Here is a 12,213-nt window from a genome sequence, read left to right on the forward strand (position 1 = left end):
GACCGACACGGCGGTAAGAAGGAACTGAGGAGCGGGCGGGCCGGCAGGGGTATATATCACCCGCCATGGCGGCGCCACTCTAGGGGGCGACCTGCCGGCCCACTGGAGTTGCTAGGGTAAAAGTTCTCCGATGAACGTGCACGCGCGGCGCGTACACCTACTGGAATGGATATGAGCAAGCACTCGAAGAAGAACCCATTGTTTCCAATAATTCAGAAGAGAATACCCATCTTGATACAGAGTTGAGCCCCCTGCACATGTTTTAAGAACAAAGACTGGGGTCTCTATTGATGTGACTGCTAAACAAACCTACACTTCTTTCTCAACCAGTTGGTGAGCCAGGGCAGGCTACCCCACGTAAGCAGGTTATATATGTAATACTACGTAAATCTTTGTAGTTCAAAGCAAACCTCCAATTTAAAAATAAGTCAGTCAACGTACCAGAATGAGCTTGGTCCATCTCTTGCAAGATGAGACAATAGCGTTGGAGCATCTCATTTCAGAATGTGAGACTTGTGAGCCATTTATTCTTGTGAAGGAAAGAGAGATGCACCTAACATGGATCTGATATAGAATTAAAGATCAAACTAAACAATCACCTCTTCTACCAAGAATGTACAAGGAATCTTACGAAAAATAATAACCTTGCAAGCTCCTTGAGGGAGGCTCCAATCTGCATGACTGAAACCAAACAGAATTATATCTATTCACCTCAGAGACCAACACAGACACTAAACCTAGATTTTGACATCATTGCCAGCGCCCTAGCCAGGAGAAAAGAAGGGCTTTCCCACTCTCCCCTTCCCCCTCCCCAAGAGTGATTCATGGCAATTGATTGAGTTTCAAGTTAGAACATACCACTGCGTAATTTTTAGAAGGCATACTTTGCAGGTACCACAAAAGGCATGGGAGAGTAATATACAGCGGCCTCACACCACACACAAAAATCGTTTGACTGCATTGAGCTGCATTTCCTTTTGGAAACAATAGCCCAGGTGAGATTTGGAGGAAGGGAGACATTCCATGTTTCCACCTTCCAGTCTGCACAGTGCTGCTGAGGTCTAAGATTTATACAGGCTCACTGAATAACAGATCACTTTCCTTTTTGCTAGATCATCATCTAAATCAGATGATGTCCTCTCTCTTCCCTGTCCTCATCTAACTGCAGTGAACCTTAGCACATGAGGACATTTTCACAGAAGGAATAAGACCAACAAGGTACCATTATCTCTTTACTGATATTCTATCGCTTCTAGGTATCTCATACCCTTCTGTTTTTCCTCTCATGACTACTCAAATATTTCAGACCTTATCTGGATTTAAGAACCAACCAGAAGAGGTTGGAAGTTTCTTCTCTTAAAGAACATACCAGGAATTTGAAGGAGGATCTGTCTATGCAGTTCTCCCCAAAGTCCAAGTATTTGGCCATTGATTGAAACAGTAAAACTTTTTTTCAGATACTAAAAGCCTGAATAAGCCATTCATAAAATCACCCAATGTAACAGTTAAAATACTCTTTTTTTTATATATGAACAAGTTTCTCTACATCCTTCACAACCACCCCATATATATCCCCCAGCTGGATTTTTGGATTTTTCAAAGAATGACTCTGTTTTCTATGGAGTAATAAAAATGGAAGGTGGGGAACCTTAGAAGACTTATTCTTCCCACAATGAAAGGTTTAGCAGCACCTTCCTCATTAGTGGGTAACCCAGCTGTTATTTTTGCTTATCCGGTTTGAGGACCTCTGTTTTTATTAGTGCAAATACTTCTTACATCACATGAATGAGACTGCTATTTCCTTATAAACCAAACAAACTTGTGCATGCTGTAAGCGAACATGCAATTTGTAAATCTTGACACTATGGCCACTATTCTGTAGCCCTGAAATTTCAAGCATATTTCTGGGAAATTTGTTTCAGGAATGGGAGGAGAAGCTGAGTTATGAACAAGTCCCCACAAACGCCAGAGAGCTAGAATGCTTTTTAAGTTGACTGCATAATTAGTTGCTGGACATGTGGGCAGCTCTCAAGGAGGCAGCTGGTGATTTCAGCACCTGGAAGCAGCTTGGGATGGAGGATGAGCACATACGCTGGCAGTTTGTTAATGATCAGCACTGAAACAGTTAATGTTGACATTTTGTCTTCTTTGAGTTTCAGAGTAGCTAACTGATTGAGATAACAGTGCAGTTCACTTTGAGTTATTCTTTCCAGCTATCTGCAGACGTCATCGGATAGCTACACAACCGTGAAGAATTGCATATTTTTAAGTGAAGCTTTAAAGTCTGAAGCACAAATTTGTGGCAACAAGTGGACTCTCTAGAACATAGATCCCTCATAACTTTCCAGTTTGTATATAATGACTAACATCTGGGTTCTTTTAAGGACTCTGAGCACATCACATTTAATGCATGTTTACCTAGGTATTTAGAACTCACGTACCTTGAATGAAGGTACCAACTCCAACTCAGACAGTGAAACAAAATTTAACCCACCAATGGGTTATCACAAATCTGAACAGAGTATATGGAAAAATATATAGAAATAAGTGCAAAGGTTAAGGCTACATAGGAAAGTGTTCTGCATGTGGAGTGCTCAAGTGACTAACAGGCAGGTAACAGTTAAGAACGATAAATTTTACAGTACATACAAGACAGCTTTTCAAAAGTTTTATTCCTAGCAGTATCTCACTTCAGATAAAAATGTTTCTTGCATTTATAACTGTGTTAAACATGACAGAAGCTGATAATCTGTCGTATGTGTTTGTAGATGTCCAAAGAAACCAGTGATCTGGTCATGTGGGGCAGACCTAGCTAGCATCTGCATTCACACTAAGCTCTGGCTCCATTTCCCATTGAGCAGTTAACAAAAAAAAAAAATCAGTCAAACTACATAGATTCTACAAAAGAAGAAACATCCCTGGATACTCTGTTAAAAAAAAAAAATCTGGAACCTAGATCAGCACAAAAACAGAAGGAGAAGCAGCAGCCTCCTAATACTGATAAGAAAACAATGGTGCCAGCAGCAACATGTTCTCCAACACTAGCACCACAGAAACAGGAGACCGCTTTGGCAGTCAGAACAGTGGACGTAGTTACACAGAACCTTACCAGGGAAATGAAAAACGAAACGTTCCAAGCCTCTCTGCAGTCTGTTCTTGGAGGGTGTTCTACTAAACAGAGAAATATGACTGAAAGTCAGTGAATGTGACACCAACTTGTTACATGGCAGAGGAAATCCAACAGGAGTTTGAAAACAGACTCCTGACTCCAAGAAAGAAGCTAAAACAGCCTGAAGAATGAGGGATTGCAGGAAGGAGTGGGGTGGGAGAGAGATTCATATTACCGAACTCCCAGAAGCAGTGAACTGCCTAATCCTACTTCTCAGTTTTCTTTTTATATGAAGACTAGCTTCCCACTTACTTGAAGTTTCAACAAAAAATGCAAACCCAAAATTGAAAGAGTAGACAGTACACTCCTCCTAAGAGGTCACAACCCATGCAGGCCCAGCCTCACCTGTGAAGACAAGCAGTTTTAAGCTGGTAGGGGAAAAGAATAAAAATCACAAAATGACTCCTCTACACAATGGCATGAGCATGTTTCTTTCAAGAGGTCTCTGTAGCATTATACTATGCAGACTAACTCAATAAGGATCATCGTCAGGCAATATGGTTACAGATGCAGCCCTATCTATCCAGCTTCTTTAAAAATCTTCACCAGGAAATAACATAAAACCCTCAGAAGAATCTTTAGATTCTCAGAACAGCTTATGCCTTCAGCACAGAGATAAGCTTTTCACTATATTAAAATCAGGTATATTAATATTTGTATATTCCTCTGCTTACCAGTAAGTACTATACGTGGGGATGGGCCTGGTTAATTAGCCTAAAGATCACCAGATTTAAAGACGTTTTTTGCATTGGTTTACATAAACTGAGGAGGGATTAATTTTTTATGCAAAAAAAAAAAAACTGTAGGGAGCCCACTTGAGTAGCTCGGAAGTGGAAATAAACTATTCAGTTGGTTGCTTTTCGGACACCAACATTTATATTTTTCATAAAAAAATACATTGCTTCTTTCTGTATTGAACAAGGTCACGTAGCACCAGACTGACCTCAAACCCATACCCAATTTTCCTACACCAGTAAAGGCTCACCTCAGTGACACCACCCAATGAGGCATTAAACTCCACAGGCAAAAGCTCCAGTTACTACACTTTAAGATGGCAGGCATACTAGACTAGATCTATTTCTTCTATCTATATTATATTCTGAAAGTAGTGTGGCATCCCTAACAGACCTGAGAATAATCTCCAATCATGCTGCCCTGTTCCTCTGAATAGAGGATTTAAACCCTAACCTTTCCCCATCAAAGTGGAGGCAACTTATTTCACAAACTGGGAAGTTAGTTCGTTTCCAAAATGGCTAGAAATAGCATCTAGATGTCTAAAATATTACTCACCTAAGGCAACCCTATTTCATTTTTGGGGGGAATGCCTCATTATATATAAATTTCTGGGTCCACGTTCAAAGTGAAGTTCAAATTGTATCTGTAACTTTCATTCCAGCTCTGTTTGTCGGATATCAGCAAAGCTAATGTATGCAGATATGCAACTGATATCATCAAAATTAGGGCAGTCAATTAATCGCAGTTAACTCATGGCATTAACTCAAAAAAATTAATCATGATTTAAAAAATTAATTGCAGTTTTAACTGCACTGTTAAACAACAGAATACCAATTCAAATTTATTAAATATTTTGGATGTTTTTCTACATTTTCAAATATATTGATTTCAATTACAACACAATATTTTTATTACAAATATTTGCACTGTAAAAAAAAAAATATTTTTCAATTTGCCTCGTACAAATACCGTAGTGCAATCTCTTATTTGTGAAAGTGCAACTTACAAATGTAGATTTTTTTTTTGTTACATAACTGCATTCAAAAACAAAACAATGTAAAGCTTTAGAACAGGAGTCAGCAACATTTCAGCAGTGGTGTGCCGAGTCTTCATTTATTCACTCTAATTTAAGGTTTCGTGTGCCAGTAATACATTTTAACATTTTTAGAAGGTCTCTTTCTATAAGTCTATAATATATAACTAAACTATTGTTGTATGTAAAGTAAATAAGGTTTTAGACAATGTTTAATAAGCTTCATTTAAATTAAATTAAAATCAGACCCAAGACCATGCAGGACACAAGGCAGTGTGAGTGCCACGAAAATCAGCTCGTGTTCCGCCTCGCACGTTTGCCATAGGTTCCTACCCCTGCTTTAAGCCTACAAGTTCCCACTCAGTCCCACTAACTTGTCAGCCCAATCGCTAAGACAAACAAGTTTGTTTACATTTACAGGAGATACTGCACCTGCTTCTTATTTATAAAGTCACCCTGAAATGAAACAGACGTTTGCATGGCACTTATTTGTAGCTGCATTGCAAGGTAATTGCCAGATAGCTTAAACATGAAGTAATGCCCCTTCATGGTTTGGCCACCAACAGAGGACAATGCCTTCTATGCTGATGGCGCTCATTAAAAAAAAAAATAAATGCTTAATTAAATTTGTGGACTCAAGTCCTTGGGGCGACGAAATTGTATGTCTCACTGTTCTTTTTTTTAAACCCGCATTCTGTCAATATCAATGTTATAGCGTCCTCGGATGAACTCGACACATGTTTTCATTTAAAAATATCTTTCATTGCAGAGTTGACGACAAACAGCAAAGAAGACTACCAATGGAAGATTTTCTAAAAAAAAGATACAGCACTCGACCCAAGAATTTAAGAATCTGAAGTGCCTTCAAAATCTGAGAGGGAACAAGGTCATGGAGCACGCTTCAGAAGTCTTAAAAGACCAACATTCCATGCGGAAAATACGAACTCGACCACAAAAGAAAACCTAATCTCTGTGCGGTGACATACTCAGTGGTCAGTACTTGCTTCGATCATTATCAAGCAAGAAACCCATATCACCAGCATACAAAGGTCCCTAGATTTTGGGTGGTTGAAAGCAATGAAAGAGACATACAAAATCTTTTAACAATATGTGGCACATAAATATCTTGAAACGCCGGCTAAAACAGTACCACGCAAACGCCTGTTCTCACTTTCAGGTGACATTGTAAACAAGAAGCGGGCAGCATTATCTCCTGCAAATGTAAACAAACTTGTTTGTCTGAGCGATTGGCTGAACAAGAAGTAGGACTGAGTGGACTTGTAGGCTCTAAAGTTTTAAATTGTTGTGTTTTTGAATGCAGTTATTTTTTGTACATAACTCTACATTTGTAAGTCCAACTTTCATGATAAAAAGGTTGCACTACAGTACTTGTACTAAGTGAACTGAAAAATAATATTTCTTTTATTTTTACAGTGCAAATATTTATAATAAAAATATAAATATAAAAATATACTGTAAAAAATAAACTGTACACTTTGTAGTGCACTGTACACAAGAGCACTGTACACTTTGAACTCTGTGCTGTAACTGAAATCAATCTATTTGAAAATGTAGAAAACATCCAAAAATATTTATATAAATAGTATTTTATTATGGCTTAACAGGGTGATTAATCACGATTAATTTTTTTAATCGCTTGACAGCCCTAATCAAAATGTTTTCCCTGACAGCAGAAGCTTATCCATAGCTTGTGGATAGCCAATGAAAACTAGTGTCCAAGACCTGGCACACAGAATTAATTAATTATCTTGAGATCTACTTATGATCGACAAGGACACCATACAAATTGTATGCATCATGGTTCATTTAATCAGATGCTCAGCCTTGAGGACTACACTGGACAAGTACTCACTCCACACAACCAAGACAGTTCATCATTTAGATATATATACATACAAGTGAAGAATGTAAGAACTGCCCCAAAGTGGAACAAGCATTCCAGCTCTACCATAGATTAGGTATCTTCCTCCAGATTTTCATGTATAACATGGAGACCTGTAAGGAAAGGGTTAGCTATTAGTCCTTACTTTTTCAACCTTATAGGACAGATTCTATCATCCTTACTCATGTATCTGGTTCCCCTACATCTCTGTATCTTTCTTGCCTCACCATCTTAGGCACTATCGGCTTTTTTAGGTTAAAATAAGTGATCATGTTTAACTATCTGCTCACCACACATCTCAACTTGCCGATGCCCAAATGGGGGTATAATTTGGGATGGTCACACAAGAACTGAAGAGATGGGATTAACTTCTCTAGTACAAATAGTATTTTCTGTTAGCTCAGCCTCCCAGTTAGTTTCTTAATAACGTAAATTCTGTCCAGCAATAAGAAAGAAGGGACACCAACTTTGTAGTTAACTCTGGGACTAAAATGACCAAAGTTCTCAAAATGAGGGACAGCTGGGAAGCACGAGGCTTGCTGCTGATGATTTTTTTTCTTCATGTAATTCATCAACAGGCCTGAAGCAATACACTGACCTCAGACTGTTCTGCATGCTAACAAAACAAAGAAATAGCCATATTTGCCAGCCAAACTAGTTCTGAAGCAGCACCAGTGGGGATTCCACTTCATGAGGGGGAGAGGGATGCAAACAGCCATCGCTTCCCACAGTACACCATGGAACTGTGCTGCAACAAGTACTCTATCCATTTCAGTATGGAGGTGTGCTTAGAGTACAGGTGATACTACTGCAGCGCACGGGCTCTGGTCCCATTCCTAGCCTGGGCACAGGTTAGAGAATTTCATCTCTTTATGGACATGGGCTGTGCGTGAACAAAATTTGGCCTAAGGTGTTTATTGTATTGATGCTCAAAGAAAAAACAGTACAGTTAGTTCTCAGAATTTAACAGCGTCATGGAACCCTGAAAAGATACCCCAATCAGTTTTCTTGCCAGGACTGTAAACAGAACACTAAAGATTTCATGCTAAAATGTCACAGAAGAGTAACAGGGGAAGATACAAGTGCGTTGCTAACAATGTAGTTAACAGAACCATGCTTTCCACTGTATATACAAAGGAAACTAAAAATCAAGTCAACATCCTTATCTCCTGGGCTTCAGCACATGCAGTATTTTTCACCTCTGGGATTAGCGCCATCAAGTCAAAAGGCTGAAGAGTCATCAGGTATGTCAGATTTTCCACTTACAAAGACTGCCTTTACAGAAGAGCAGACAAATTACAGCTATTTATCATCGGCTAAGGAATTGCAAGTCTGCAAGATTCAAGTAATACATGTAGTAAATTCAAGGATATTTACAGTTAGGAAAGTGCGCAATACCACTGGGACAGGGCAGAAGCATGAGTGAGTATACCTTATACCAAATCAATAGGAGTGGTTAAAAACAGGATAAAGAGAAACTTAAATTCCAGGTCTGTGATGCTGAGTTACTAAACTACTATATGAAAAGCAGTCAGAGGGAAGTTCCAAACAGAAAGGATTGACTGTTTGCTATATTGATTGCATTTTGTCATTGTAGTTTTTAAGCATCAGTTTCTATTTTCTTGGTGCCACCAAGTGGCAGCATTATGAATTGTCACTTTATATGGAAAGGACACCTTCAATCTAATAGTGTCAGCTCTCAGAAGACAGGCCACACACAATGCAGTGGTGGCATGTGGGAAAAAAACAAAAAACAAAAAACAAAAAAAACACCCACCCTAAGATCTGAAAACTGTTTTGGCTGGCCTGGAAAGAAACCCAAAATGAAGATATTCTATAAGTAAACCACAAACTATTGACACCCAAGACATTTACAAAGGATTTCAAAATACATATCACTAATACATGCATGTTTTTGACCATGTGAGATATATGTTGGCAAAGATAATAAGTATGTCTTATGAGTCAGAGTTAAGATTATTGCAATGTAGAGTGATATTCACTTGTCAATATTAACAGTAACAGCATATTTTAAATGAAGATATACTGACATAAGAATAGTATCTACAGGGCTAGTTAAGAATATGATGAATTCAAAGGCACTTCAGAGAGATTAGAGAGTTACAGCACAGTCATATAATCTGTGGGTTAGGGGCCATGTGTATCCCTCAAAGGAGACTGTAATAGGAAAATATGTATATTATTGGGAATGGAAAATATGTTCTCTGAATCACATGCTGGAATTCTGAAACTGAAATATTTGAATTAGCTGGGTCACTACGGCAAAGAGGCTGGGGACTTCCCTGCCAGGCTGTGGGAGCCCCACAAAGAGCTGAATAGGAGTTCAAATGGCTTTACCTGAGCCTCGGGCGAGTGTCTAGCAAAGAATGACTTCTCTCTTCCATCTCCGCCCTCATGGAGGAGATGACAAGTTCAGAACCAGCAACCAATTACAGCTCCCAGGTTCTCTGCCCCAGCCCAGTTTAGAGCAATTTAGGGGCTGCTCTAAACTGAATTAGCTGGCTATAATCTCCAAGGAATTACATACCAGCTGGAGACAGAAACACACTCCAACCTCTTTCACTCCCTGATCCCAACCCCTGGCACAGAGGGCCTGTCATATGGGAAGAGTAAGGTATAGGTGCCAGCTATGCTAATTCTGCACCCACACAAAAATCCCCCATATTGGGGGTATCCCCAGCATGGAGTTGCAGCTGGTAACTACTCCCTTTGTGCTGCCCAAGCAAAAAAGGGCAGAAAATCTGCCAAAAACAATTAAGAACATAAGAATGACCATACTGAGTCTGAACAATGGTCATGTAGTCCAACATTCTGACTTCCAACAGTGGTTAGTGCCCACTGCTTTAGAGGGAATGAACAGAATAATGGAATTCTCAAGTGATCCATCCCCCATCATCCAGCCCCAGTTTCTAGCAATCAGAGGTTTAGGGACATCTGAAGTATAGAGTTGCATCCTTGACCATTCTGGCAAATAGCTATTGATGGACCTATCCTCCATGAATTTACCTAATTCTTTTTTGAACCTTGTTATACTTTTGATCTTCACAGCTTCCCCTGGCAACCAGTCCCACAGGTTGACTGTGTGAGAACAACAACTTCCTTATGTTTGTTTTAAACCTGCTGCCTGTTAATTTCATTGGGTGACCCCTGATTCTTATGTTATATAAAGGGGTAAATAACAAGTCCTTATTCACTTGTCCCACTCTTTCTGGGACTCTGACTTTTTTGAAATAATGTTTGGCCATCAGGCTGAAAATCCTGGATATCAAGGGATTAGAGAATAAGATTGGGAATTAGGACTGTTGCTAGGTAGCTGTACAAAAAGATAGCGAATATACGAGAGAGTAGGAGAAAGCAAGAAATCTCAAGTTCTTGGAGAAAACTCTAGAAATTGTAGCAAACGAAGAATTTGAGGTAGATTTGTTATGCTGAAGCTGCAAATGCCAGTTTGAAAGGCCCTTGCATTGTGGTTAAAAAGCAGAAATGGTTATGACAAAATGGAATGTCCTTCAGAAAAGCAGTAGTGAAAGGCACATCATCCTAAAAGAGAGTGTATTAACAAAGAATGAACAGCAGGGTTGCTACCAACAGACGGATTCCCAACACATTCAACATCCGGAATGAAAAGCAGGTTGATAACATGGATAACACAGTCATCCTAATGACATGACTCCCAGAGGGAACGAAAGAGGCAGATTTACAAACAGTGAGTTGGCTCATCTCCAGCAGAAGCTAAGCACATACTCTTGTCCATCACCTACATTTTCACCAATTTTATTCCTACTATTTTGTCCCTGCCAGTGTAAAAAGCAGCACAACATGTAACACTCGTTCACAGAACCATACAGAGGTCCCTCTCGAGGATCAATGCTTTATGTCTTTATGAAATACAATAAAAAAATCTGAAAACTAGTCTGTCTGGAACTACTGGAGTTAATTTCTGAATCCACTCAGTGGATCTGTGGTTAAAGCTCTGCACTGTCAAATGAGACCTGGATCTGGATTCCAGTTTTCTGTTCTCAGCAGGCTAGCATAGGATGGGAGTACTGCACAGGCTCTGAATTCACTCCTGTACAAAGCACATGCTACTGCTCTGCTACAATTCCTGCAGCCAGAACAGATGTTAAAATTAATAGATTTTAGTTTTCATTGGCTTGAAAGGCTGCTGTAATTTGGGGCTTTTGAGGATCAGAGATGGAAGAGAGAAAACCCTTCCTTGAGTGGCACGCAGGATGTTCTGTTTAACTTCCACGTTTTTTTTTTTACAGGGTGAAGTCATGTGTGCGTACAATTCTGTTCTCCTCTAGCAATGCAAATAGCTCTATAATACAGAATTTGAAAAAACATTTACACCTATATGCGTCTTTTAGCTAGAGAAGGCAAGAAGGTCTAGTGGACTAGGAAGAAGGCTGGGAGGCAGAAACACGTCTGCTCCCTGATATGTTTGGAAAGTTAACCTGAGTCTGTTTCCCCCATGTGTCAAAAGGGGATAATTAACTTAACTTACATGGTTAATTGAGGGTTATGTTACAACAGTTCTGCAAATTCTGAGTATTATAGATAATCATTCCCAATGGTACATAAAAAATAAAAGGGATATTTACAGGAGTTATACTAGATAGAGAAGTCAAACTGCAACTCAGCATTTAGAGTGTGGTTGTGCTTCAGGTTTGAAAAGAGAACAAGTATTTGACACTCAGCATTACTGTTCAAAAACAGTCTCAGATAAGAAAACACATTTCAGTTCTCAACTACACATCATTTGCCATTTAACAGAACCTTGTTAGCACTCACTAAATTGTTGTTATTAATAGAAGACTAACATATCTTAAAAGGCATTCGATGCAGCGGGAAGATCCATACCTTGAACACGTTCCAGGAGCAGATCGACCCCTCTTCGATAAAAACTAAAGGCAGCTTCATAATCTTCTTCTTCCTCTTTCTTCAAGGCCAGCTTTATCAGTTCCCCTGCTTTCTCCAAGTAATCATGTTTGCCAAGCTTGTGTCTTAAGCTCCCAGTAAACAGACTATGGCTCTCGCTCTCCCTCTCGCCTTCAGGTTTGCTCCACTCACAATCATAAGCATTAGCACCTTGTCCTAAGGATTCTGAAGCAAGGCTGAGACCAAAAGCTCTACTGGGAGAATTTTGGTTGGATGCCATTCCATCATCTAATTCGGCAAGAGAGTCTGCATCGACTGTCAAAGAGATGAGGTCACTTTCACTGGAGAAACCTGGAAGTATGATCACAAGTGTGTACAACGAAATTAAAGTTGCTAGTATTAGTATTTCTATTAATACTCTGAGAAAAACAACAATTTATTTCTTGTTCCCACCATGTATATTCAAGTTAA

At 39.4% G+C, this 12,213-nt stretch overlaps 1 protein-coding gene across 2 annotated transcripts in view; it reads right to left on the reverse strand.

Annotated features, from left to right (window-relative positions):
- The window catches only part of RPS6KC1 (ribosomal protein S6 kinase C1), a 134,635-nt gene that overhangs the window by 88,259 nt on the left and 34,163 nt on the right, over nt 1–12,213 (reverse strand). For both annotated transcript variants that reach the window (XM_032771241.2, XM_075064327.1), the window contains one exon: nt 11,725–12,093. In XM_032771241.2, coding sequence (XP_032627132.1) covers nt 11,725–12,093 — 369 coding nt within the window. The remainder of the gene's footprint in view (nt 1–11,724; nt 12,094–12,213) is intronic.

This window comes from Chelonoidis abingdonii, chromosome 3 (assembly GCF_003597395.2).
Source record: "Chelonoidis abingdonii isolate Lonesome George chromosome 3, CheloAbing_2.0, whole genome shotgun sequence".
Lineage (NCBI taxonomy): Eukaryota > Metazoa > Chordata > Testudines > Testudinidae > Chelonoidis > Chelonoidis abingdonii.